This window comes from Sus scrofa, chromosome X (genome assembly GCF_054392235.1).
Source record: "Sus scrofa isolate SSC_HxYL_T2T_F1_AM1 chromosome X, Sscrofa_HxYL_maternal_Yorkshire_Landrace_v2.0, whole genome shotgun sequence".
Classification (NCBI taxonomy): domain Eukaryota; kingdom Metazoa; phylum Chordata; class Mammalia; order Artiodactyla; family Suidae; genus Sus; species Sus scrofa.
The window spans coordinates 39,401,923-39,428,292 of record NC_139401.1 but is presented as its reverse complement, the minus strand read 5'-3'; the positions used below and the strand labels follow the sequence as shown (position 1 = coordinate 39,428,292).

The 26,370-nt window shown below is 58.2% G+C and overlaps 1 protein-coding gene across 10 annotated transcripts in view; it reads left to right on the top strand.

The window, feature by feature from the left end:
- BCOR (BCL6 corepressor) overlaps positions 1-26,370 on the top strand; it is a 123,342-nt gene that overhangs the window by 73,527 nt on the left and 23,445 nt on the right. For 4 of the 10 annotated variants that reach the window (XM_003360266.5, XM_005673559.4, XM_003360265.5 and 1 more), the window contains exons 1-3: positions 4,343-4,577; positions 23,619-23,747; positions 25,238-25,316. In XM_003360266.5, coding sequence (XP_003360314.1) covers positions 23,662-23,747; positions 25,238-25,316 — 165 coding nt within the window. In that variant the 5' untranslated portion in view covers positions 4,343-4,577; positions 23,619-23,661. Of the gene's footprint in view, positions 1-3,774; positions 3,803-4,342; positions 4,578-5,224; positions 5,404-19,054; positions 19,167-23,618; positions 23,748-25,237; positions 25,317-26,370 lie in introns of those variants that run through there. The other 6 variants (XM_013986057.3, XM_085007698.1, XM_085007697.1 and 3 more) reach the window with 4 other exon arrangements.

Below are 26,370 nucleotides of genomic sequence, written 5' to 3'. Positions count from 1 at the left end.
CCATGGGGGCGCCGGGGGGAGGGGGTGGTGGCTACGGAGCTTTATGATTTAGTTCCGCACATATGTCACAGTCGAACCCCGCACATCATGTTGGGGTCCCGGGTCTCCCAAATACCAGGTAAGACCCTCACCAGGGAATGCATGGCCTTTCCCCTAGGCCTGGGCAGTGGTTGAGGGTGTGGAAGGGGACCTGACAGGCCTACAATGTCAACCCCACCAGAAAAGGGTGACCGGCCTCCAGGCCTGCTCCCCGAAGAAGCGCCAACCTGCTGATTCCGTTGCAGAGGCTGGATAGAATCCTTTGCAGAAGAGAGCCAGGGAGCCCCAGGTTACAACTGGGAGACCTGAGCCAGGGGACAAGAGGAAGGTGGGAGAGGGGTGAGCCTGCAGCTCAGCCTTTCCGAAGCACCTCGCCTGCCTTTCTGTCCTGCCGTCTGGGCGGCCTCCCCGTCCTTGCCCTCGCATGCAGGCTCTCTCTGCCGCCTCCACCTCTGCTTGCATTGAAATCCTCCCCTTGCTGAGTGTGGAGTGTAGCGGCCCGACCCCCAGGTCAGCTCCTGGGGGACGCACAGAAGGGCAAGGGAGGAGGGCGCAGGAGAAGGCCTGCACGTGCTGCAGGCTCTGAGGTGTCCCCAGCTTCCGGAGCCCCTTCCTGAGTAGGGACACAAGGTGGAACTGCCATTCGAGGGCTTCCTACTTCTCCCTGGAACAATTCCAACTAACTGGACCAATAGGTGTAAACTCCCTACATCTCCTCCGCCTTAGAACACCTCGGGGAAAAATTCCCATTTTAATTCCCAGGGAGTCATGAACCGCCCCTCCCCTCTTCCCAGCACACATTCGGGCCTCTTAGGACTCCCTTAATAAGATATTTTTTAAATCCCACAGAGTTGGAAAATATATCCCTCGGAGATGGAAGAGAAACCCTTTAATCCCCCCAGCCCTGCACCAGGATACCAAAGAGGCAAGACTCCTTGAAAGGGGGTGTGTGTGTGTGTGTGTGTGTGTGTGTGTGTGTGTGTGTGTGAATGCTGCAAATTACGTCAAAGGCGAATTTACTGGTCTGTTTGTCTCCAGCATCAAATTTCTCCCACAGTCAGCCCTCCTGTAGGCCCCTTCGAATTTACAGCACCGCCCTCCTCCCCAATTCATTTTAACTCTAGGACTTTTAAAGTTAGACAAACAGGCCCCTTTGTCAGCAGCCCCGGGAGGCCACAGGACCCGGAGAGGCAGCAGGCTCCGTGTTTTCACTTGGTTCCTGGATTTTCCGAAAGTTCTGGATGGTTACATGCAACTCTTAACTCCGGCAAAAGCCCGTGCCTGGGGGGGTGGGGGGGAAGAGTTGGGGAGGCCTGGGAAGGGGAGAGAAGGTGGCTGGGCATGGGGCCAGGGTCTCTGCGGCGGCCTAACTGAGCCGGAAGAGCCTGGCACAGCTCCGCACTCGCCCAGGCCAGCTCTCCCGCGCGGCCCACAGTGGCACAGCAGCCTCCTCGCTTGGAACTGCGTTCAGAGAGTGTCTCCACAAATACCCAACTTCAACCTTCCCGGTTATTTTAGACTTGTTTTGAATAAAAGGAGTCGCTTCAAAAAGAATGTTGCTACAACACACAACCAGAGGCCTTTTCTCCAGCTGTGTCTGTAACTCGCATGCGTTCAGTCTAATAACTTTTAATGTCTGGCCCTAAAATGTCTTTATAAAAAATAGCTTTACAGCATAATAGTCCAGGTGTCTTTCTGCTTGTTACCGGAGATTAAAAAAATGTGTGGGTTAGCTTTCAGAGACATCCACCTCCAGGAAGACTGGGAAGAAAAAGGCGTACATTCCATTAGGCAGGCGCGGGTCCTGGAAGCCATAGAGGCCCAGCAGGGCTGGGGACTGCTCGCAGGGGCACTTGCCCGCCTGTCTTTTGCATCAGTTGTTATAAGCAGCTCTGGAGCATGAAGATTTAATTCTGCCCGAAGTTTCGGGTTTCAAACGGTAGAGATGTTTCACTTCTGCTTTGAAAAGGGCTGTTTTTATAACTATGTACTGAGAACTAAAACAGAATAAATAAAATCGCACCCAGCACCAGTCCCGCAGTCAGCATTAAGTCTAATTTTTTAAAGGAATCTGCTAGCTAGAGCCGATTTTGGCCTTGACCTTGACTTGGTAATCAACTTGAGATGCTTTTGATTATTTTTGGCATGGAGACACTCCAGGATATTTTAAAACTTTCCGTGTGGATTTACAAGCCACCTCCATTTCGGATTGATGTTCTCATCGAGCCTGCACCATCTTGTCCTTAGGCAGAAAGAGACTCCCCCCACCGCGCCCCCCTCAGCATAAAAAGACCCTATCCAGCAACCGAGTGGGGTCACCTTTTGCCGTGTTGTCCGGGCCCCGCGGTCTGGGTGCGGTTAGGCCGCAACACCCCTCCCCCACTCCCACCTCTTCCCGTCCGCCAGAAGAACGGGGTCTTCTCGGCTCGCCCCAGAGGCTTTGCGCTCCGGGGAGGCCGGAACCTCGCCTCTCCGCTTCCCCCTCCCCCCGGCCTGCCCCCACCCTACCCCCGCGCCCAGCGCCGCGCCGGGTGCGCTGGAGAAGCTCAATACGTGTCAATTGAATTGAACTGCTGCGGGCGCAGGCTGTACGCCGCCGCCGAGCACAGATCAGCACGACGTTACCGAGTGGAAATTTATGGGGCGAACGGTGTAAGCCAAAAGTTGCTCCCTGCCAAGGAAAATAAAACGCGGGAGATAATCTCCCGAGGCAGGGGTGAGGGGCCAGGACAGACCCTCCATCTGAGATGCATACTGTGAAATGCCCGAGAACAGGGAAAAATTCTGGCGGATCTCCGCTCCCTTGCCGCCCCCACCGCCGCCTCCTGATGCCCCACGGGCTGCCGCCTCCATCCCCCGCCTCTCCAAACAATTCCCACACAATTGAAATGTCCGGGGAACTCGGGCGCGGAGTTCGGGCGCAACGGCCACCGTTGCCCAGGATAGTGTTTTCAGGTAGCTCCTGACACCGACATGAGAAAGCGCTCCTCCAGGAGGAAGGGGCGGCCCGGTGTGAGGATGGGCACCGACGCGCACTCGCCAGGCTCTGCTCGGTCTCGGAGGGGACGCGCGACTGGGAGAGCGCAGCGCTGGCGGCGAGAGGAGGCAGCGGCGGCTGCCGCTGGGGTTTGACAGCTTTGGCTGAGCGGAGTGCGAGGCGCTTTATGGTAATTGCGGTCCTCCACTGGCCTTCTGGGTAGCGAGGGGAGTCTCGGCGCGCGGCTGGGAGAGCCGCCCCCATCCCCTCGGCTCGGGATCAGGGGGCCGCCCGCGCCGCCGCCACCGCCCGAGTCGGTCTCTGGCTCGTCCAGGACGCGCGCCCGGGCGGGGTGTGCGCAGCCAACTCGGTCCGAGCGGGGGAGGGGAGGGCAAGGGGCGAGGGGGGCGCCACCCAAGTGGTCCAGGGTTCCGACCCAGAGAGGCGAAACGCGCCGGGAATCGTTGACAGCTGGGGAAACTAGGGTAAACCTTTCCTGGGAATCACCCCTCCGAAACCCCACCGCCGAGGCGCCGCAGCGGAGGGCGAGCGGAGGCTGGGGGAGCTCAAACTTGCGAGAGCTGGAGGCGGCGGCGGGCGGGCGGCTGTCGCCCGAGCGCTGCGCCTGCGGGGGGAGGGGAGGCGGCTGCTGGGAGGGAGGGAGGAAGGGAGGGCGGGCGGGAGGGCGGAGGGAGGGGGAGGAGGAAGAGGAGGGAACCGCGGAGGGGGGACGCGTTGGGATCGCGGCGTGCGGCGGCAGACGGAGCCTGGGCTCCCAGCGGCAAGGTGAGGCAGAGCTTCGCTCCTCGCTGAACGCGGGCCGAGCTCGGCGGCTGCGGGGGAGACGCGCCGAAGCCCAGACTGCGACCGAGAGCGGGAGCGAGGCAGGCGGCGGCGGAGGGGGAGCCCGCGAGCCGCCGGGCGGGGAGCCCAAGCCGCGCTGTCGCCGCGCAGGGACGACTTGGCCAACACACTCTCTCTCTCTCGCTCTCTCTCTCTCTCTCTCACACACACACACACACACACACACTCACTCACCCTCACACACTCAGCCCGAGCGGGCGCTCGCGGCGATCCGTCAACATGGCGCTGGGGCTCCTGCCCGAGCGCGGGCGGCAGCAGCGGCGGCGCGGGAGCTGCTGAGCCCGGCCGAGCCCGGCCCAGCCGCCGGAGCCCGGAGGATCGCGCGGGGCTGTCGCCACCTGCCCGGAGGCTTTGAGCCCGCCCCGCCCCGCCCCCACCCGGCCCAGAGCCCACCCCTCGGCGGGGCCGACCCCGAGGGCAGCCGGCTGGCAGCAGACGGCGAGGGAGGCGAGCGAGCGCGGCGCCGCGAGCGGGCTGCGGGCAGCCGGAGACGGCAAACTTTGCTGCTCGCCGCGCTTCCCCAGCCCGGCTCCTTCTGTCGCCTACGTCGTCACCCCACTTTCCTCCAACCCCGCAACCCCTCCCTAAACACCCAACCGCCCCTCGCTCCTCCTCGTCGTCTCGACTCTGCTCCGGGGAGAAACTTCAAAGCGCCAGATCGCAGGCTCCCTGCGTACTCCCCGGCAGGGGATTTCAGGTCAGTGCCCGGAACACCTTTCCCCGGGGAGGTTGCGCGGGCTGTCGGGCGTGCGGGCAGCGGGGCTGCAGTCGGCCCCCTCCCTCGGGGCCCCCGCCCGCGGCGGTGGCTCCTTGGACTCTCGCTACCCTGCGAAGCTGCGCCTCGCGCTTCCCTTTGGCTGCTTTGCTCGCTTTCGTTTTTATTTCCTAGTTATAAGTTATTAAAAATGCAGCCAACCTAAGCGGCCCCGCGTGGGCTCCGGGGAGGGAGGGGCGCGGCGGGGGGCCTGCTGCCTCCCGGGGGGCTGGTAAGAGAGCGAGGAGTTCGCGGAGTGGAAGTTTGCAGCCAGTGTATGTGCCTGTGTGCGCGGGAGCGCGGTCGTCGCTGAGCGCCGGGAGTAGGGCGCGGGAGGGCGGGGTGGGGGGGGAGCTGGGCTGGAAGCTGGGAAGCTCGGCTCGGCGTTAGCTCGCGAGCAGGAAGGGGAGGGCGGCGGGTTCCCGTCTGCTTTCTTTTTCGACTCGGGAAAGAACTGTAAAAACCCCCAGCCGCCGCCGCCTCGTCTCGCCTCTCCGGGGGCCGCTTGTTCCTGCTAGTGGAACGACGGCGTGTGCGTGCGCGAGGGTGTGTGTGGCGGGCGCCCCGGGCCGAGCGGAGCTCGACCTGCCGCCGCCGCCGCCGCCGCCGCCGCGCAACTCGGGAGGGGAGTCCCGGTTTTTTTTTTTTTTTTTTTTTTTTTGGCTTGCCCCAAAGCGCGAATCACGTGGATTAAAAAAAAAAAAAAAAAACTACTAGGAAATCAAGCGGAACGAGGGGTTCCGACTCGGCCCGTCCGCTCGCCCGCCAGGTCAGACGCTTTGTTTTGTAAATGTTCTTTTAAAATTTTAACCTGCGACCCCCGCCCCACGATGTCGCCGGGTTGGTTTTAAGTTGTGAGCCTCCAGGGGTGGGGGTAGATCGTGCAAGTGCGGAGGCGGCGGCGGGAAGGGAGGGCGAGGGCGCCGCGGGGGGGGGGGGCGAGACCTGGGTCCTCTTCTGGGCAGCGGAGAGTCGGGTGGGGAGCCCTGTAGGGCGTGTGAGAGTCTGCGGCCGGAGGAAGTTGGTCCCACTCAGGGCGTGCGGCACAGAGGCTGAGGGCGAAGAGGAACTTGCGCACCCGGGCGCGATCCTCGGGCGAGGCGCCGCCGCGCCGCGGAGCCCGCTCCGGGAGCAGGCGGGCGGCTGCGCTGCAGAGCCTCCGCCAACTCGGGGGCTCGGGGCGGCGGCGACGTGCGCCTGCTGTTTACCAAGCAAACCCTGGGGCGCCGGGTGCGGAGTAGGGCGGCTAGAGGCACGCGTGGTCCCGGCGGGCTTTCCGCCGTCTGCACTCTCGGGTGGGCACGTCCCCGGGTCCCTGAGACGGCTGAGTCTGGCCGCGTGTAGGCCGAGGCCGGGCGAGGCTTAATTTGCTGTTAATGAATCTTTTCCAGAAAGTCCGCGATCTCCAGCTAGAGGCTGTGAGTGCCCGCGCGCGAGGGCGCGCGCTGCCGGCGTCTGAAGGGTGGGGGTTGGGAGAATGGAAGAGCGAAGGAGGGGGGAGGGTTATGTGTATTTAAAAACAAACCTTAAAAAGAAACTAGCCTCCTGTGTCTAGACTAGACAACTCAGTTTTTAACAGGTTTTTTTTTTTTCTTCTTTTTTTGAGAGAAGGCCAGAGGAGGGGTAGTGGCATTTGGTCCTAGGGGTAGCCTCTTGGAGAAAAATCCTTAAAATGGCCTGGGAATAAAAACAAGGAGGAAATGGCCCACCCCAGAAGCTGGTGGGTGGTAAACGTAGACAGACGGGTATTTCTAGCCATCTGACACTTCCTGTGGCACTGGAAACGGACACCTCGGGCCGAAATCAATCCTTACGAGGTGGTGGATTCGGTTTTGCCAACAGAATTGCTTGTGTGGAAGGCATTTTAATTGTCGGCCTCCGAGACTTCTGTACGTGGAGACTTGGAGAATACGTTTGCTTCTCGACCCTTCCCACTCCACCCCCGATTTGTTATCTGGTCTGGCTTTGCCGTGTTGGTTTTCGTGTTTATTTTGGGCATGATTTCACCGCGTGCAGGAAGGGGAGGAGGCGGCGCTGATTAATATGCCGTCCAGGTTTAATCCGAGGCTGGCCTTAAGTGTGCGGGTTTACGCTGCCACTCACCGGGATTGCCTGGGGTAGAAGGGAGCGCGCGGAGTTAGGGCGCCAGGCTCTCGGCGGGCAGGTCGAGGCTGGGGCTCGGACGGCCCCAGCGCTGTCCTCTGAGGCGCTGTCACCAGTAGGTGACTGAGAGTTAATTAGGAAGTGCTCTCCGGATCAATGGGCCGCACAGCTCATTAGCGATTCTCTCCAGCCCTTTGCAGGGCCGGCCGGGCCTCTGCCTCCCGCACTGGCCGGGGCCCGGCGGCCCGGGCTGCGGAGAGCGCCGCTGGGAAGTGGGGAGGGACCGGCGGCGGGGGGCGGCGGGGATGCGAGTGTAACTTCGCCGGGCGGCGCGTTGCGTGCGGCGTCTCGAGGCCCGCGCAGCCCGCTCTTTCTTCCTGCTCTCGGTCGCCTCGACTGTGTCTTTAACTCGCTCCCGCTCGCGTCGCTGCCTGGCTGCTCCTCCCCGCCTCCCTCGCCTATCTCTTGTTCTCTAAGCACGACGCCTGTGCTCCCCGCCCAGTTTGGGATTAGACAAGATAAAAATAGGACTGCCCAGCGCGCAGAGCTGTGACTGTGCCCCGGCAGCCGGGCTGGCGGGAGCGCTGGGGGCCGGGGCCGGGGCGGACCCGCGGAGCGCTCGGGGCGGCCCGCGCCGGCAGGCTCCCGCCCCCACCCCGCAGGCGCGGTCACGCTCCAGGGTTCGGTCCGCCGGGAACCGTGCGGGCAGGGGGACCTGGGCAGGGTCTCGGCGCTCTCGCGGGTGTTGTTGGTGTGCCTGTGATAGATCGGTCTAGACAGGCATGCAGGCTCCCTCCCGGCTGAAGGACGGGAGGGGGGGGCGGGCCGCGGAGGCGGCGGCAGACTCCCGTGAGCCGCGAGTGGGCGAGCCAGCCTGCGGGCCCAGCGACCTGGGTGGAGGGAAGGCTGCGAGGGTTTCTCTTAACCCTTTAAAGGCGAAGGGGAGAGTGTAAGGCGTGCGGTGGGGGTGGGGCGCCTACTAGAAATTCCTGGAGGCAAAGTAGCCCCCAGGGTGGAGGGGGCGGGAGTCTGGGCCTCCCAGGGTTTTCCTTTCTCTGCTCAGTGTATGCACGCTCGCATCCTGGTGCAATGGGCTCGATTCTTCGACTAACCTAATGCAGCTGCTAAATGATCTAATTTGATCTGGTACTTCTCCGTGGGGGAGGTGTGAACACACAGTGGGCACCCTGACCTAAGACGGAGTTTGGGAGATGCAGAGGAAGACCTCAGTATCCCCAGCTGTCGGGTATGGGAAGGTCTGCTCAGAGCTTTAGTCGACTGGGGCCTCTGACTGAGACTGCTGCAGAGGAAAGACCCAAGCCTGAAAAGGCAGGCCAGTGTGTCCAGGTTTGCATCGGGAGAGAGCGAAGTTGTCTGTGTAGACAGACACACCTTTAACCATGAACTTGTGGAGAGTTTGAATCAGATGTGTGCAGGGAGATAGCCTCCAAACAGGAGCTGGACAGTGATGCGTACAAGACCCAGCGTGCGTAGACCCATACGTGGACGGGGTCAACATTTGAATCGGTCTACAAATTTCATACAGCTCTCAGACGCTGGTTTAGTTCTTTCCAGAGGTTGGAATTGGTGGGTAGGTTACCCTATATATAAATAAACGATTACTCACACTGCTCTCTCCTTCCCCTTTCTCTCCCTTTTAGGGTTTGTAGTCGTAGGGGAGCCTCTAGTTACATTTAAACTGCAAACCCATATAGGGCTGGCCTGGGAATGAGCCACATAGGCAAAGCAAGAATGCAAGTCGTAGGGAGGTGTGTGTGTGTTAGACAGGAATGCACAGATTAAGATGTGCGCCTGAATGACATGTGCTGAGACAAATCAAGACACGGGCTCTGATGCCCACATGGAACAAGAGATACAGAAGAGATAAAGAACTGGCCGAGAGGAATGTAAACATGGATAATGCAAATACTGAGACCTAGAGCGAGATTGTAGGAGAAAATCCCAGACTTTTGGTGAGCTAGAAACTGGGGCAGAATTTCTGTAAGTTCGCTCCAGAGACAAAAGCCCATTTAAAGGTGTGAAGAGGGTCACTTGGAAACACAAAAAGCATTCATATGTATGCGTCCATGCTTAGATACACAGGCTGAATGACAAAAACTCCTCAATGCCTGACGGAGACTCTCCTGCCTAGTGAGAAGACGGGGGCACGCAAGCGTGGGCCACGCCACCACGTTCGCACACTCACTCACAGGGGACGCGTCTGTCTTTGGCTAGAGGGAAACTGAGGACAAAGACACCTAGCTGAGGGTGGTTGGCCCTCAGTTCCTAAGATCACTTCTGGTTAGTTTCTTCCTGCCTCGAGGGGCGAAGAGGGTATATCTTCAGTAGGTAGGAGGATTGCTTAGAGATTTGGAGTTCTTGACCTTGGGAGGATGGATGGTGGAGGAAAAAGAGGAGCTTTCCACCCTGGATCGGGAGGAAAGGACGCTGCTGCGCCCTCTCCGTCCTGTTTGCTAAGGTGGCACAGGGCCTAGTAAACTGATAAAGACGGAAAGAAGTGCGAAGTTCGGCCTCTGGGCGGAATCAGGGGGAGGTGTGCTCGCTTTCTGTTCTTTTTTGCTTGGAGGAGACCATGCGGGGACGGCCTGCAGTTAGGTGGATTAGCAGGCGCCTCTGTGACCCCAGACGCGCACGTAAACGGGACTAGGGTTTGGTTTGCCCGCGGCGTTGATTTGCCGCGGTCCCTCTTTGTCTGAGCCCAGCCGGGAATTCCAGCTTTTATTGGGAAGACCGCACTCGGGTGGAGCCCTCGCAGGGTCGGGCGGGGCAGGGCCGGGCCGCGGGGCTGGGCAGGAGGCTGGTCGGCTGCCGAGCCGCTTGAACCCCAGGATGGTCCTTGGGAGCGCCCGGGAGGCCCTGACAACATCACCTCGGTGGTTTCCTCGAGGGCACTGGACCCGGCCGACCAGGCCCTGTGCGGCGGGTCCACCGGGGCCCGAGCCTTCTCCGCTCCCCGCCGGCCCCACCCCTCCCCCGCCAGCCCGAGGCCGAAAGGAGCTCTGTAGGCCCTTTGTTAGGCTCCGGGGTCACACCCGTGCCCCGGGGGCCGCCGAGGGGCGGGAGAGCTGTGCTGTCGGCGAGAAAGGACCTTCTCCTGCTCCTGGCTCGGAGGCCTCCTCGCCTGCTCACACCGTTCACGGGCCCAGCCAGTCTGGGGAGGGGAAGCCTCGGCTGACCCCGGCTGCTTCACCAGAGTGTACGGCCGGCGGGATTCCGTCTGTTTGCAAGGCTGGCTGCGCTGCCGGGGCCTAGGTGGCAGCGGCCGGGTGGAGAGGCAGCCGGGGCAGGCGTGGATGGCCTCCTCAGGCCACCCCTTCGATGGCCAAGCCGCCTTCGCCCCCAGCACTTGGGCTGGGGACATCCACCAACCTCCAGCACAGCCCGACGGCTTTCGCTGGTTGCCCCCAATGCGTTTTTCCGGAAGGGATAGCCGTGTTTGTTGGATGGGACTCAGTGAGCGATGCTTTTCCGCAACGTCTCTGTAGAAGGCCCCTTTCCCAGTGCAGGCTCATCCACACCTGCCCTCAATCCAGGGTCTCGCAGATGGGAAGGGGGTGGGGGTCTGCTCTTTGGATTATTTCATAGAGCCATGTCCTCCAGACCAACCATCCCCCTCGGCACCCAGGGACAGGCCAACCCCAGCCCGTCAGCACCCAGGGGCTCGGCGCCCGTGATTAGACTAGCAGGGAAGTCCGCTAGGAGAAGATCCTGACAGCATAAAATATAATTTGTGATCTAAAAGACAGTTTCCAGTATAATCTCATTATGCACCACAGACTCCCGGTGTTATTTTGTGGAAGGCGGACAATGATCAATTTACATTGACCCGGGGCTGGGCGAGCTTTTAGATGGTAATTGCCATATTGATTTGCATGCAAAAAGGAGACCTGCTAAAATTAAAGACCGGAAGCTAAATTAAACTAAATTTATTGTCTAGGTGCAAACCAGAGGAACTACTGGGGGGGGATGGGGGTGAGTCAGGTCGGGGTGCCAGAGGCTGAGCAGGTGAGAGCTTTGGGAGGTCACACGTTTGGGAGCGATCTTTGCCTTGGTGATTTCAAAATGGGGGGGCTGTTTAGGGTATGGGGACCCAGCGGGACAAAGTTATAAAGTGGCACTATTGCATTGAAGGCACCGGGGTCTTTTAATGCTAATAGTAACTGCAAGAGGGAGGAGAGGTTTATAGGGTTATAGGGGTCTTCCTGCACCATTTCCGGCACCCCCCCATTTCTATTGTTCTACCCGATCGCTCGCAATAGTGTCAAGGACACCAAAACCTCTTGCAACTGAAGGGTTAAGTTTTAAGAAAAAAAATAAAATAGACCTTAACCCCTCTCCCCCCCGCCCCCCACGGCAAGTCTTCGGAGAGAGCGTGAGTAGGGGGGGTGTTTCTGCGTGCGCCCGACGGGCAGGCCTGGACAGTTGGGGGCTGCGGGAGTTCCTCCCCGGAGGAGCAGCAGCCCCAGACTCGGCCGGACGGCGATCAGTTCGGGAAGCGGCTCGCTCCAGGTGGCCTGTGTCTCTGTGTGTGTGTGTGTGTGTGTGTGTGTGTGTGCGCGCGCGCGCGCGGGGGGGGGGGGTGTCGGGGCCACGGACTCTCAGTGCCCGGTGGCAGGCGGCCGGGGTGGGAGGAGGAGGACGGAGGGCGCCTCCCCAGAGGTTGGAAGGGCCTGCACGGAGCTTGCGGTGGGGAGGGAAGGCGGGGGCTGGAAACCTTGCCCGGATCGGCGGTGATCGCCAAGGCCGGAAAGTTTAAAAAAGAGAGAAAGCCACTGGCTGGGAGCCAGGGGCGGCCGGGCCGCCGGGGCGTGTTCGGCTGGCTGGCCGGGTGAGGACCCGGCGCCGCCATCGCCCGGATCCCTTCTGCAGCCCAGGCCCTTGCCCGCCCCAGGCGCTCCCGGAGCCATTTCACACATCCGGAGCCTCGGCCTTTGGAGGAGCCACCCGCCTGAGGCTGGGAAGCCCGCTTGGGCGGCTGAGTGTCCCGGGCTCCTGCCCGTTCCCCTTCCCAGCCAGCCGAATTGGAGATGGCCCTGGGTGTGGAGCCTGTGACTTCGGGGTGTGGGTAGTTCCCGGAGCATCTGAAAGCCTGGGGCAGACCAGGAAATTGGGGATGGGGCTGGGAGAAGGTTTTGAGCGCTGCCTGAGAGAAGGGGAGGAGGGAAAGGAGAGCTCTCCCAGCCCCCAACTTGTCTTGAGACTTGGCTTTTCCGCCGGACCCCTGAGGGTCCAGGAGGGTCCGGCGTCTTGCAAGCCGCTTCCATCTCTATTTCCTCCCCCAGCCCACTTTGGTCTCTGGGTTTTTCGTTCGGAGTCTTAGGAAAGATAAGGCGTAGGTGCTCTTTCCAAAGGGCTTTTGCACTCTCTAGGTAATTTTATTTATTGCTGTATGTGGCAAAACTGGGGTGGCAAGCCTAGTTCTGGTTTCAGGAATCAGCACTTTTTGCAGAGACCTAAGAGCAGCACCCACCTACCCTGGCCCAATCTGGGCTCCTGGAGGAAGGGAAAGTAGAGCCTCATTGGGATCCCTGGCCTCACACCAGGGTGTTTCGGTGCAGGGAGATGTGTAGGGTGTCGGAAATCTTGAAAGACTTTGTGTGGACCAAGAGTTCCTGGGTCCAGGAGAAACTGACTGGGTTCCAGGCTCCTTGTGGACGAGCTCCAAAGGCGTTAACCGCTCTCCTTTTACCCTGCACGTGACTACAAGAGCTAAGGAAGCCTCCCGAACTTCTCGGGGATTCCGAATGGCACAATCTGACCAATAATTGGCTCCTCTCCGAAACTCCAGGACTGAGTTTGACCATGGCCCTTTTTTTTTTTTTTTTTTTTTACTAGCTGTGTGACCTTGGGGGCAAGTTATTTATGGCCTCTGAGCCTCAGTAAGTTTCTTCATTTGTAAGACTGGGAATAATTACCCACCTTTAGGATCAAAGAAGAATACTTGGCACATAGTAGGCCCCGAGGATTCGTAATTGCTTTGAATGACTGGTCAGGTTCCTCTCGGTTGCTCCTCCTTTCCCTGCTGCCCCGGAGACCCTCTGAGGACCCCCGCCCCCAGACCTGCTTAGGCTCGTGTCTGGGGACCGACGTGCAGGTTAAGTTCCCCTCCAAGGGGATTCCTGAGGATACTCCTGGGGTCTGCCTCCGTGGGTTCCTCTTTCCCTTTGTTACAGTTCTTTGCCTTCTGGGTTTTAAAGGATTCCATATGAAAAGGCTTGGATCTTTTTTTTTTTCCTCCCCCTAAGTGGGATCATTTATATGGTTAGGAATTGATTCCAGAACCCGTTTCTAGGTGCTCTTTGGCAAGTCCTCTCCTCGCTCTTTCGGGGGAGGAAACAGCAGCGGCTGGAGGGGAGAGACCTGGTGGGAAGAGGTGAGAGGGTCTGGCCTGCTGCAGAGGCCAGAGGTGCTGTGGTTTGTTTGATAGGGATTAAGTCCGGATGTTATGAGGTCTCAGTGTGGTTTTCAATAAAGTCTGCCAGGGATTGCTTCTTTTATATCGATACGTATTTAAAAAAATTACTAGCATGAGAAGAAAACCAGACCTGTATGGATCCAGGCCGGTAGTAAGCTACTGTGATCAGGTTTCCTATTCGACTCCCAGAGGGGAAGTCAGCGTTTGATTGAAGCTACACTTGGTTCTTGACTCTCTGGGGATGCCGGCTCTGAAACAGGAGCCCTCCCTTTCTCTCCTCCACCCCCCCCCTTTTCCCTTCTTCCCCTAAAAGCCTTTGTGCTGAAAGAGCTTCAGTAGGCATGAATCCCTGGTCCCTCTCTAAAGAATGCCTTCCAGCCTTTGCTGACATTGTTTTGTGAACAGTGGGTTTTACCAGGCCAGCAGTTTCCCCCCGTCTTAGCTCACTATTTTAGAGGTTAGACTCTGGCCAGGATGTGCCCAACTGCAGTGATTTCCAGTGTGTGTAGCCAGGGCCCTGCCTGTAATCTGAAGACACCTTAACCTTTGCCCTAGGTGCCCCTGGAGTGTGTGTGGGGGGGTGAAGGTGGGGCGAGCACAGCCGGGGGATTGTCGGTAAGGGTCTGTTTGTTTTCTCCAGCCCCAGAGGCCCGAGTGAGGGCTGGGTGGAGTGAGAGGAGTCAGAGAGTGCGTTCCAGCCATGGGTCTGATTTAAAACTTGGTTTAATTGGAGAAACTCTTAGGCATTTAACAGTTCTGTACAAATGCAAACTTGAAATAGCTCTAGGCCTACGTCATTTAGGAAAGAATAAATGAAGTACAGAAATGTCCAAACTATGTAAATCCTAGAGTTGTCTGCCCTCCCATAAACACATGACAAGTGCCAAGGCATTTCCAGTCAAAACACCCATGGAACCAGCAGCCTCCATCCTTTGTATTTATTATTTTATTAACAGCATTTTACACAGCGTTTAACGAGCACAGCCTGCCTGCTTTCCACCAGGGCTCTCGGCCGACCGAGGGGTGGAAAACAGATGGGGGCGATGAGGAGTGGTCTCTGGCGAGGTCTCTTCAGACGGGCAAGGAAAAGGAGCATTCGGGGTTTCTTTCTCCTGGCCCCCAAGAAAAGACGAGAGCCGGGCCTTGGAGGAAGAAGGCCCCTCTCCCTTCCCAGGAGCAAGTTGTGCCGAGGTGGCCTGTCTAGGCTCCGCTTCGATTCCAGAAGGTGTGAAGCAGGGTCCGCTCTCACGATGCTCTGCCCATCCGTTCTTGGTGCTCTTCAAAGAATAAGTATTTGTCTGCTGGCGTTATTCTATAGCCTGGTGGAAAGTTTATAACGAAAAGTAATGCCTTTCTTAAGTCATAAAATGAGCCTTGTATGATTATTTAATTAAAATCTATTTAAGGACCGATTAGGCGTGTAATTTGCGCTAATAATGACGATTATGGAAATGTTCGACTTAACCAAAAATCATAAAGGAGACATTTTGATCAGTGGGGCGACCAGTAAGGATTCTGGGAGTCGGACAATTTTCCGAAACCCGGGAGGCGTGGGGCCGCCGAAAGTGACGAGCTGCCTGGCCCCTGGGACCTGGCAGAGCGGGCTGGGAGGAAGCCCAGGGCAGGCCGGCCCAGGCTTTGCCAGGCAGAGCAAACCCCCCCCCCCGCGCGCCCCCCGAGGCTCCTGGACAACCTGCCTTCCCGGCCGAGGAAATGGGGGAGGGGGGCTGCCGGCCCCGGGGCTCCCACCCGGCCAGGGGAGGGGGAAACTCTGGGAGAGAGCTGCCGAAGCGCCCTGAAGCCTCTGCGCGAAATGGCTGTGTTCTCTTGCTTTAACAATCAGCAGCGACACACGCACTGCTGCCTTGGCCAGCCTTGGCTGGAGCCTGGAGGGGTGGGGGGAGGAGGGGGGGGTCCCTTGTTCCGGAGAAACCTGCCAGCTGCCGGGCTTGGTGCGAAGGCAGCGAAGGCAGACACAATGCTGCTGTTGTTGGTTTGATCTCTAACTGTGGATTGTTAGTCTGGCTTTAACTATGTGGTAAGGGGGGAATGTGAAGGCTGTTTACAGCGAGTGCAAATAATGTGACAGCTGTTGGTGCACGAGCAGCGCTGTGCCTCCTCGGCGCTCACACAAAGCGCGCACTATGCAGGCCCGCGGAGAGCTGCCGAGGTGGCCGCCACTTTCTGGCCGGGGCGTCCTCGACCGCGAGGCCGCCAGCTCTCGGCAGCACCCCCACCCCGCGACACACATCTTTATGGCTCCCGGCATCAGCTGGACGCGGGTGCTGGCTGGTGTGTTGTGGTTTAGGGAACTCTGAGGCAGAGGTGGCAGGCGGAGGCCCACAGGGTCATGAGTGTCAACTGTCTGGAGGAGTTTGGCCGGGAGCTCCGGACCTGGGTCCTCCGTGGCTTGTGATCGGGTTGTTAAGATTTGGGCAAATAACTTTCAGCCCTAAAGCAAGCTCGTTGGAAAGAATGTATTATTAACTGAAGGCTTTCTGGAAATTGCAGAGCCTCTGAAGGCCGTTGTTCTTCCTCTGAAACGGCCCTGTTATTCAGACAAGTTCGAGAGCCAGGCGACCGCTGTGTTCTGTGCGCGCGGCCCTGCTTCCTGGATTGGAAACCCGACGGCGTAGGTTCGGACCCGAAGCGGGGGAGGGGCGCGGGCTGGCTTTCCATACCCACCTCCCTTTGCCTTCCCGCCCTAGCCTCACTTACCTTCAGCTGCAGGACCAACGGTGCTGTCTTGAGGTCTGCCCGCAGCGCCACCCACTCTGTGACTTAATCCAACTAGATGCCCACAGCCACAGGCCTTCTCTGAGTTCCTGGTCCTCTGCCAGGCACTGCGGGGAGGCGCCAGGGTGGGAGGGAGAACAGTTGGTGGGTGGCTGCAAGCCCTTGCTAGGCAGGTCCCGGAGATGCATGGCTGGCGGGCCCAAGCAGGCGGGCTCAGGATGGCCAGGGAGATGGGCCAGCCCCTGGTCTGTCCTGGGGCAAGCTGGCTGCAACCCCCCCCCCCCCATCTCAAGGTTGAAGCCCTCCAGCCCCGACCCTGGGGCTTTGGAGGATCATTTAGAGTTGACTTCATTCTGTATCCTGCCCTTCAATGTGACTTTGGCTCCTGGGTGTACAGCCTGCAGGATGTCTGCAAATTCGAGTCCATCCCCCCCACTCCCACCCCAACTGCCCAGGTCTACCCATTCTGAGTTTTAATGTGGACTTCTGCATCTAGTTGGGTTCCCTAGTGGGGAGCTGGGAGATGCTTCTGGAATGATACATGAACTTCGGTGCCAGTTCTATAAATTGGTCTCTTTTTATGACGTGTGCCATTTTCTGTAGGAATGTTGCTTGCAAAACGAGTTTCGCCTTGGAGGAAAGGCGGAAAGATAAACAAGCCTGCAACGCCAAAACACTGGCAGTCTTTCCCTCCTTCCAGCTCTCTTAAAGCAGCCGGGCTGTATTTCCAGGATTAGACTTGTGCTTGTGAGGAGGGACTCTGGTTGGCTTTTTTTTTTTTTTCCCAAGCAAATGCAAATTAGAGAAAAATAATTTTCTTTCAACGATATGCAATGTATTAGTCACTTGTTATCGTGCTCCGAGGCAGGCCTCATTTGCGCGTCTGCCAGCTCGCTCACATCTGCTCGGCGCTGTTCGGGGCATTTTAACCTTGGCGGTGTCGTGTCTAGTCCCACGGATCAAGGAGGAGTAATTAAGCTCTGAACAGCTACAAAAATTCACGGGCCCCCATGTCTACCGCAGTTTTCTCACAGCTTTGTTTGGGGTGTTCCCAGTTCCAAGGCTGAGTAGCAGACATGGGGTTCCTATTGTTCCTTGTAAAGAAAGTGGGAGCCCCTGTCCTCCCCTGACCCTCATCCCCAACCTTCCCAGGACTCCCAGGCAGCACACAATCAGCAGATTGCAGGACCCTGTGTTTTAGGCATCTCTCATTTGTAAAAACTTCCTTTGTGCTTCCTGTGTGTACTGATGGTTGCTGTTAATAGCCTTATGGTATAGCTTGTTCCTTGTGGGGGGCGGGGGGAGGGGGGCGTGCAGCAAGTGCTCTTTATTCCTACAAAGCCCTGGTGGAGACTGCAGCGCAGTGACACCTCCCTCTAGAGTTTGTGGTATATGGATCGTTTATTCTGGTTTTGCCCCCAGGTTGTGTAGACTGCAAGTGGGAACCCAGCCCTGCAGGGACCAGGCCCAAGCGGGGGAGGGCAGGGAAGAGACGAAGAGTGGGGTGATGAATTGCATTCAGCCTAGGTTTCCTATCCTGGGGTGCCTCCTGTTGAGGGACACCAGCTTCCAAATGGGGCCCCCCCTCTTGCATACACACGTGGTTGTGTGTGGCACAAGCGTGAAAGAAAGTGAAAGGAACAAAAAGCCGAGGCATGGCGACAGGGGAGAAGGGGAAGTGTCTGAGGTTGGTCCCTGACCTGGGGGGAGGCGTGGCTCTGCCTGTGGGAAGGTGGGGGGGGTACCAGGCGGGCCGCCCTCTCTTGGCAGCAGCTCTCCCGGTCCATCCTTGCTCGTGCCTCCCCCTCCCCAAGCCCCCAGCCTCCAGCCCCCTTTTACAGTTGGCTACACTTGGCTTACATCTGTGGCTGGGGAGACGTCCACGGAGAGAGCAACACCCCAGCTGGGCTGAAGGGAGCCCAGGACGGTGGCGGGGAGGGGTGTCTAGGGTCTGCTCATTCCCCTGGTGGGCTCTGGCCCCACGTCCTGGGTTCTCCCGGCGCCCACCCAAAGTTGCTTTTTGTCAGATACAGTGGCGAGCGCCCGGGAAGAGGGAGCCCAGAGGAGTCGCGGGAGGGGTGAACCGGGGTCGAGGATGGCGAGCTGGAGTTCCTGGAAGGTGTGGCGGGGGCGCGCGGCGGGGGCGGGGCTGCGTGCGCGCGCGCGCGGGGGCGGGGCGGCCCACGCAGGGACCTCGCGGAAGAGCCGGTAGACGCACGGGTGTGTGTGGTGGCAGAGAAATCCCTTTGTTGCCAACCGATCTCGCTCAGGTCTGAGGCCCCCTCCCCCACTCAACCGCCTCCGGCCAAGTTCACTCCCGACCAACCGACCAAACCGACCAGAGTGGCTCGCTTGCTCTATCCCGGCGCCCTGGGAGGAGGCTGGGAAGGTTCTGGTTGCTCGAAAGGTCAGGGCCAGCGGCGCGAATTTCCTCTGCTCTCACACCCTCCCTTCCACTCCTGCTCCGCAGCTCTGTCTGTTACTAATGCAAAACTTGGGGCGTGGGTGGGGACACCCGGGGAAGCGATGGCCAAGACTTGGAGAAGTGTGCCAAGCAATAGCGCCTGGGCAGCCTGGGTCACACACACACACACACACACACACACACACACACACCCCGCCCAGCCCCGCGCGCTTCAGCACCCATGCTGGACTGGAGGACCCAGCTAGCTGACCTCTTTCAGCCCCACCCCGAACCTGGGGGGCAGCCTTGGAGTCTGTCGTGTCCGTCCGTTCCCCCCCACACACACAACACCGGGAAAAGCATCTCAGGAGGATCTGCCCCCATGCCCTGCACACCTGGACACTTCCCCCCCCCACCCCACCCCCGTCCTAAAATAGGAACTTCTTCACTCCTCCCTTCCTTGACACCAGTAGGGAAGTGCCTGTGCCGGACTCAGCCTGTGTCTGGAACAGCCCCAGGAAGGGCTCCCAGGTGGTGAGCTTTGGGCTTCCATGAAAGCCACACACTTGGCTGAAGGTCACCCCTCCCTGGCCCCCACTGTGCTCCTGCCTCAGCCTTCCCAGTGCCACAAAGAAACTCTGCCGCTGTTCTCGGTTTGTTTGTTACAGTGTGTTCAGAGGAGTCAGAAGCCGTTTAATGGAGTTAGACGGGGCCTGCACAGCGATTGCCAGGCAGAACTCAAGTCCATAGTGCAGTTTAATCCTCTGGAAAATGCGGTGCCAAATATTTACAGATGAGGGGACCAAGGTTGAAGAGGTTCGGCCACCTGCCCAGAGATACGCCGTGGATGAGGGTGAGAGCTGGGAGGCTGTGGCAGCACGTTCTCGCACGTCCTCCACGGAGACCCAGCTATGCGGTGAGGGAGACCCCTTCCCCCAAGAGGTCCCCCGCCTTCAGAGGACCCTGGCCCCCGGGGGCACCCTGGCTAGGATCTCTGATGCCCGCTCTGCGTGCTGAGCCAGAAGCTCCCCAAAGGCCATCCCAGCCTTCTTGGCCGCTAACTGGATAAGTGCCTGGTGGGCAGGGGGGAGCCCTAGGGAGGGCAGCGTTCGGTAGTGTTTGCCTGGAGTCGGGATGGTCTGGTGGTGCTGCTTTCCATTTTGACAGTGCCGCTCGACAAGCGGGCTGCGCAGACTTGAAGCCATCCATCCGCCCCCTCAAGGGCGGAGGCAGCGGAAAGTGACCCGGTGCCAGGAGGGGCTGGGGTGGAGAGAAAGGAGAGGTGCCAAGAGTGGCCTGGTGCTGCCTCCCGTCCCTGCACGCAGGCCAGCCTCTCGTGGCCACTGCTCCTTCCTTCGCAACCTATTTGTAGTCTGCCAAGAGAACTCGCCCTTAAATAAAAAAAGATCTCCCCTTTCCCTCAGGCCATAATGGCAGGAGGTGGCAGAACGGTGGTGGGGGCAGCTCGGGGCCTGAGTGCCCCCTCGTGTCTTTTCCCAGAGGGCCAAGGTGCCCCCTGTCAGGGATGCCCGGGTTGAGGTGACAGCTCCTAATCTTGGTCCCTCTGACCTCTTTCTGCCAATCAGGCTCTTCTCCCCAGTGTCCTGGCCAAGCTCGGATGCTGATCATAACTCTTGGCTTCCAGAGCAGCTGACTGCCCAGGTCTGTCGAGGGAGACCCAGGCTCTCCTGCGCTTGCAGTTCCGGCCTGACCGAAAACGGGAGCCCCGTTCCGGGTGTCCGCGTTTTGCAAGGCAGGTCTCTCCCAGAACTGGGTGTTCAGCGGGCGGCCTCCACGATTCCCGATCTGTTCTTCAGAAACCAGACACTTCCTCCATCTCCCCAGCCGACCCCTTCTCTCGGCCACCTTCCCTCTTCATCCCCAGCCCGCATCCTTGTCCGCTTCTCTCCGCTACCGGAAAAAAGGGTTAAAACCCAGAGCGAAGGTGTAGCTTAGCAGCTCGCACTTGGAAACAGGTTGGTGCTTGTAAAGTGCCTTTCATGACTGACTTCACACATCTTGGCACTTGCAGAAGCCTCGCCTGCGCGTGGAGGAAAAGGTGGGGGGTGTGGAGGAGAAAGAAGGGCAGCCGAGCCTCTTGCACAGAGCAGCAGAGCGCCTGCTCTGTTTGTCATCTACATCACGTCATTTGCCCTCTTCACCGTGACCCACAGCCAGGGGTCAGGGAGTCACTTTTGAAGAACTTTCCCTTGGAGGTCAAAAAAGACCCGAGCTACTTCCCCAGCCAAACAGTGAACGATTTCACCCGCGGGGTGGGTGGGGTGAGTGTGGCTGTATGACCGCCTCTGTGTGCCTGACCCCCAAGATCCCCTTAGTTCGTCTGACATCCAGGAGAGGTGGGGGGGGTCCCCATTCTTTGATGATAGTGGGGTGTAAGCGGTATGGCCTCTGCCCCGGGGTTTGGGCTGTCCCTCTGGAGAAGGGCCTCCTGCCAGGCAGGGCCCTGGCCCCTCGGCCCTTTCCGCTCAGCACCATCTTGGCCAGGAACCTGAAGAGTTAAAAGTCTTTAGCTCGTTGCAATGAAATTATGGCTGGCAGTGGCGCCGCTGTTTGTTCAACAGACCTCCACTTTTAAACAGTTCACAAAAAGTTCATGGGGCAGCTAAAGATTATAAGAGTGTGTGTATGTGTGTGTGGGTGTGGGTGTGGGTGTGTGCAGTCAGCAGGATCCAACGCTGCCTCGCCCCCCCCCGCCTTGCTTGGTCACGGCCGGCCCTGTCCCTTGCCCCCACCCACACGATACCCAACCAGGCTCTGGGCCTCAAACCCTCCATCCGAGCCTGCGCACGAAAGAACACTTCATTCTGACCCCGGGTGTCATTTTTCTGCACAGCATTAATATTGAAATCCCTATCGGACAAGCCCTGGAGGAGGGGACAGGCTTTGAAAGCACCCTGTGGTCCTAGGTGTCTCTAAACTGCCTTCACTCGTCCACTAAGTCCTGGCCACCCTTTTGAGAGAAAAGCCCTTTCAAGGGCAGGGAGCTGCCGGCCTTTCTGGTGGGGAGAGGGCCCAGGAGGGTGCTTGGGTGGCGGCCTTCCTACCTCCTCAGTCAGATGCTCAGAGGTCCTTGCCCCAAGGTGACAACTAGAGGAGGCTTCTGGGAAGCAGCTTGTTTGAGGTTTGAAGACTGGGCCCCAGAAGATTGGGGACCCCCAGAAGATTGGGGTTCTGAGGGCACACACTTCTTCCCTCATCCTTTTCTTAGGGGTTCGATGGGGGTGACCCTTTGGCTTGGGGTGAAACGTCCCAACTTCCTCATGGCCCCGGACTCTGGGATGACGTGGGGCACTCCTGCCCTTTTGCTCTGCCTTCTAGATGAGGCCTCCCTGGACAACTTGTTTTTGTTCGAAGGGGCGGTCGGAGTTAGGGAGGCGTCGCTCTGTTGACTCTGCCCTCTGGTCAGCCCCACAGTGCTGGCGGTGGCCGCCTCCCGACCTGATGTGTACATCCTGAACACGGAAGGACAGCCCCTGAGCCCCCACAGAACCTTCCTTGACACCCGAACCCGTCTTTTTGCGGCACAGTGGCCAGCTCATTGGAAATGCCCTGATCTGTCTGAAGAAAGGGACACTTCCTAGAGAGAGCTTCTTCAGAATGCCACCAGGCCGGACACGACCCGAGCGATATGTGCCTCTGCCTCTCCTCTAGCCTCATTGTTGAGCTCCAAGTATGCGCCGTGTGTCTGCGAGTGTGGCCTCTTGATTAACAGACGGTGTTCTATGTATAGGGGCCGATGGGGGGTGCCGGTGGACAAAAGCCCGCGTTAGGACAAAGAAGTGCCGAAGGGTGGCCTGGCTCTGGGATTCAGGTCTCCCAGGTGCTCCCCCACCCCCCACCCCTACCCCCACCCCCACCCCTAGTCACGCTCAGCAAAAAGAGTCCCCGGACCCGGTGGCTTCCACCCAACCGACCTGGCAGTCAGCTCCGTTTGCTAAAGTGTAAAAGCAAGCATTTGCATATTTTTTACTGCTAACAAAGGAAATGTGTCGACTTAGGGAACATTTGGGCTTTCGGAAACTGTGTGGGTGGGTGTGTGAGGGAAGAGAAAGGAAAGTTCCCCCAATGATCTGCACACCAGAGGTTTCGCACGCGGGGATTGGGTCCCATGTAAAGAGGCCGTGGCCGGGCCCCTGGACAAGGGAGTCCGCCAGCGATCAGGGGAATAGCCGGGGGCCATCGGTCCCAGGCATTAAAGGCTCCCCTACTTATTAACCCAGCATTTAACAGCAGGATATGGGCTGAAGCGCAGTCAAAAGAAACGGCTCAACCTCCAAAGAGCAATTAAAATCCTGCACGAGGATAAATCACGCGCCGTGATAATCCTGTTAATAAAATGCAGCTTGTCCTGACCCTTCACTCATGCAGCAAACTAGAATGTGATGTGGGTGGGGGTGGTGGGCAGAGAAGGTGGGGGGGGCGGCGGGGTTCTCCCTTCTGCCTCGGCAGCCTCCCCCCCCTCCTTCTCCTGCTTGCTGGAAAATGGGTGGCTTTTGCCCGTTGCCCGCGTGCCAGCGGCTCGCAGCCCAGCAGCCCGGGCTGCTAAGACTTCTGCGCTCGCTAATGATTTCTTGTCCCCAGCGAGCGGGCGTCATTGAATTACTCAGCCACCTCCCTCGGTAGCTCCCAGGCCAAACCACCCAGGCAAAACCACCCGGGTTTGGGGCTTAATCTAATCTAGAGCTCGGGTGGGGTGGCTCACCAGCCCACTGCCTTTTAACCCTCGATTTGTTAGGTCGCACACACCACAGCCCCGGAAATCCAGCCCTGGAGCTGAGTCCCTGGAGCTGAGTCGTAGTTTGGGCCGCCACACGGGACTGCCGTGTGCCTTGTATGCCACCCTCCTGTCCCCGGTGCTTCCAGCCTTAAGAAGAATCCGTGTGGGGCTCCCTGGGATCCAGCACCATCTGCTTCCAGTCCCAGTGTGTTCTGAAAAGGCTGGGCAAGGGAAGGGAGGACTGCAGGCCTGGGGCGGGGGTGGGGGGTGATGGGTGATGGGTGCTGTGCCCGGGATGGAGTGGCCTGTGGCGCTGGAACCCTCTCCCCGTCCCCCCAGTGTCGTCCCCATTGTCTCGTGCCAGCGAAGTTCCATCTCCCTCCTTGAACCTCTGGGTCAGGTGCCTTCCTCTGCTCCCAGCCGGCCAACTGGCCGGCCGTGCAGACGTGGAGCAGGGGCTGCGTTCTGTGTGAGCTGCCTAGAAGGAGGGTTTCTCTCCTTTCCTCGTTTGGCTTTTTTATTCAACCTCCTGGGATTTTTTTTTTTTTTTTTTTTTTTTCTAAGCAGACTAGACGCTTGAAGAAGAAAAGCTGCCAACCAAGAAGACGACATGCTTTCAGCAACCCCCCTGTATGGGAACGTTCACAGCTGGATGAACAGCGAGAGGGTCCGCATGTGTGGGATCAGCGAGGACAGGTGAATGCGCCTGGCTGGCTGGGGCCTGGGGAGAGGGCGGGTCCCCAGCAGAGCCCCCCCTCGCCGCCTCCTCGAAGCCAGAGTGAACCCTGGGGGGCGGGGGCAGGGGGGAGAGCTCCCGCCTAGCTGGCGGCCCTTGATTTACAGTTTTAACAGGCACCCCGGCTCAGCGAAGCATTGCCGCCCTTTAAGAGATTAGCCCCTAAAGCGGCCTTTCAGTGCACTTTCGTCCTTAATTTATTATTTCATATTTATGAAGGCGAATTAATCCCAGTCTATATGCTGCTTTAACTCTAAATGTCAGGAGTGTGGGCCCAGGTGGATCGGCATTCGATGTGCTTTTAAAACAAATAGTTTGCTCAGTAATAAATGGGGGATAGCCACCCTTCACTTCCTGTAAGCCCAGGGTTCCTCTGTGTCCTCTGCCGCCGGTTCGGCAAGGCCATTGGCTCCGGGTCTCAGTCAGCCGACAGCTCTGTTAGGCTTCCTAATCAGTAGTTTTGGAGTGTGGGGTAGAGGCAGCTAAGCAGTAGATAATTGAAGCTGCTCTTTGGGGTAATGATGAAACTTTCCTCTGCTGCTTGTCAGCGGTTTTATCCTGGGGATTTGGAAGTTGGCACCAGGCACTTTCTTTATCGATGCTCTCTGATAACAAGTCCCAGGGCAGCCGCAGCAGCCTGGCACAGATGTGCGGCTTCCCCTGGAGCCTGGAGCAGCTGACATTTGTATGATATTAGTGTGTATCCCCCATCATTTTGATAAAGGCAGTCAAATATGGCTTCATCATCACCATGGAAACCAGTTTCCATAGGACATGGTGCCTAACTTTGTTTGGGGAAAAGTTTTGAAAGCCTGTCTCCATGGGTAACCCAGAGGGATTGATGAGGCCAGCCCGCAGACCCCTGCCTCGAGGTCCCCCGTTTGGCTTTCGCCATTGTACTACTTGATGTCTGTCTTCAGGTACAGCCTATAAGGGTCTGGTAGGACAGCAGAGCCCAGACGGCCCTGTCCATCCTCCCTAGAGAAGATCGGGAAGGAGAAGGGCTCGTGCCGAATTTCTGGCTTACCCAACTCAGGGATGTGTTTGTCAGTGATCTCCCATCCTGGTTGCCCTGGTTTTGTTTTTGGTTTTGGGGCCACACCTGGAACCGCACGTGGAACTTCCTGGGCCAGGGATGGAACACATGCTGTAGTTGCCACCCGAGCCACAGCAGTGACAAAGCCAGATCCTTAACCCACTGCACCACCCGGGAACTTGCGCTGTTAACCCTGTCTTTCCTTTGTTGTTCACGGTCCAGTTGAATCGCCTTTCAGGGACAACTGTCAATATGGGCCACTGGGGAGGAGGTGGGTTGTTTTTTGGTTTTTGGTTTTTTTTAAGGGCAATTGGAAAAATGGAGTTATTAGAAACTGGTCTGTTCTGGAGCAGTCTGTGAAAGATGGGTTAAGTGAGGAATGCTTTCATGAAGTTGATGTGTCCTTTTAAATAGGAAAATTCCCGTAAATGATGGTGACGCTTCAAAGGCCAGACTGGAACTAAGGGAAGAAAATCCCTTGAACCACAACGTGGTAAGAGATTAATGGCTTCTGTTGATGTGCTATCTGAATATCAGTGATCTGTAATCAATCGTGCATTCATCTGCATACCATTAAAGGGCCTTTTGGGGTGGGGCGGAGTGTTTCAAGGGCCAGGCTGAGTAGAAAGCCTAGGCCACAAGATGAGGCCTCACCCAATTTCTTCCTGGCTCCCTTTTCTTGGCCGTTCATGTCCTCGTCCCCTGGCGACGGCGGGGGGGGGAGAGAGAATACGTGCCGCCCTTTCTTCTATGCGGCTACGTTGCCACATCAGTGCTCCCCGGTGGATGCATTTCCAGCTTCCAAGCAGACCCCTTAGGGTTTACCTGCCCAGTGAAATAAGAAACAGAGCTGGCTCCAGACACCGGGGAGAGGAAGTCAAAAGACACTACGACAGTTTGACCCATGGCCTCTTTATTGATTTAGAAATGAGACAGCTCACCTCCTCTGTTCCTCCCTGTCCCCTTGAAAATTGTTTTCTGTTGTTAAATAATGCCTCCCAACATCCGGGAAGACACAGTGAGCACCGCCCTGCCCCCACCAGACAGGCCCCCGGGAGGGCGAGTGTCAGTTCTGTCCCCCGAGAGGGTGGTGCTGAGAGTAGTGGGAGTTGGTGTCGCCTCAGTGGCAGCAAAGAATTTCTGCTGAGACGGTGGATTTTCCAGAGTTAATGGATGACTGAATTAATGCAGGGGCCTCAAATCTAAAGGAATCCACGTTTTCGGTGCTTTCAGAATACTAGTTGAGCAAAGGTGAGAAGACAGGCAGTGGAGGGGTAATGGATGTGGGGGTTGGGAGGCCACAGACCCTTCTTTTTTTCCTTCTTTTTCGAGGGCTGCCCTCGCAGCATATGGAGCTTCCCAGGCTCTAGGGGTCGTGAATCGGAGCCATGCCTACGACCTACACCACAGCTCACGGCCACGCCGGATCCTTAATCCACTGAGCGGGGCCAGGGATCGAACCCGAATCCTCGTGGATACTAGTTGGGTTCTTAACCCACTGAGCCATAATGGGAACTCCAAGCCTTTCTTTTTTTTAACTTTTTCTG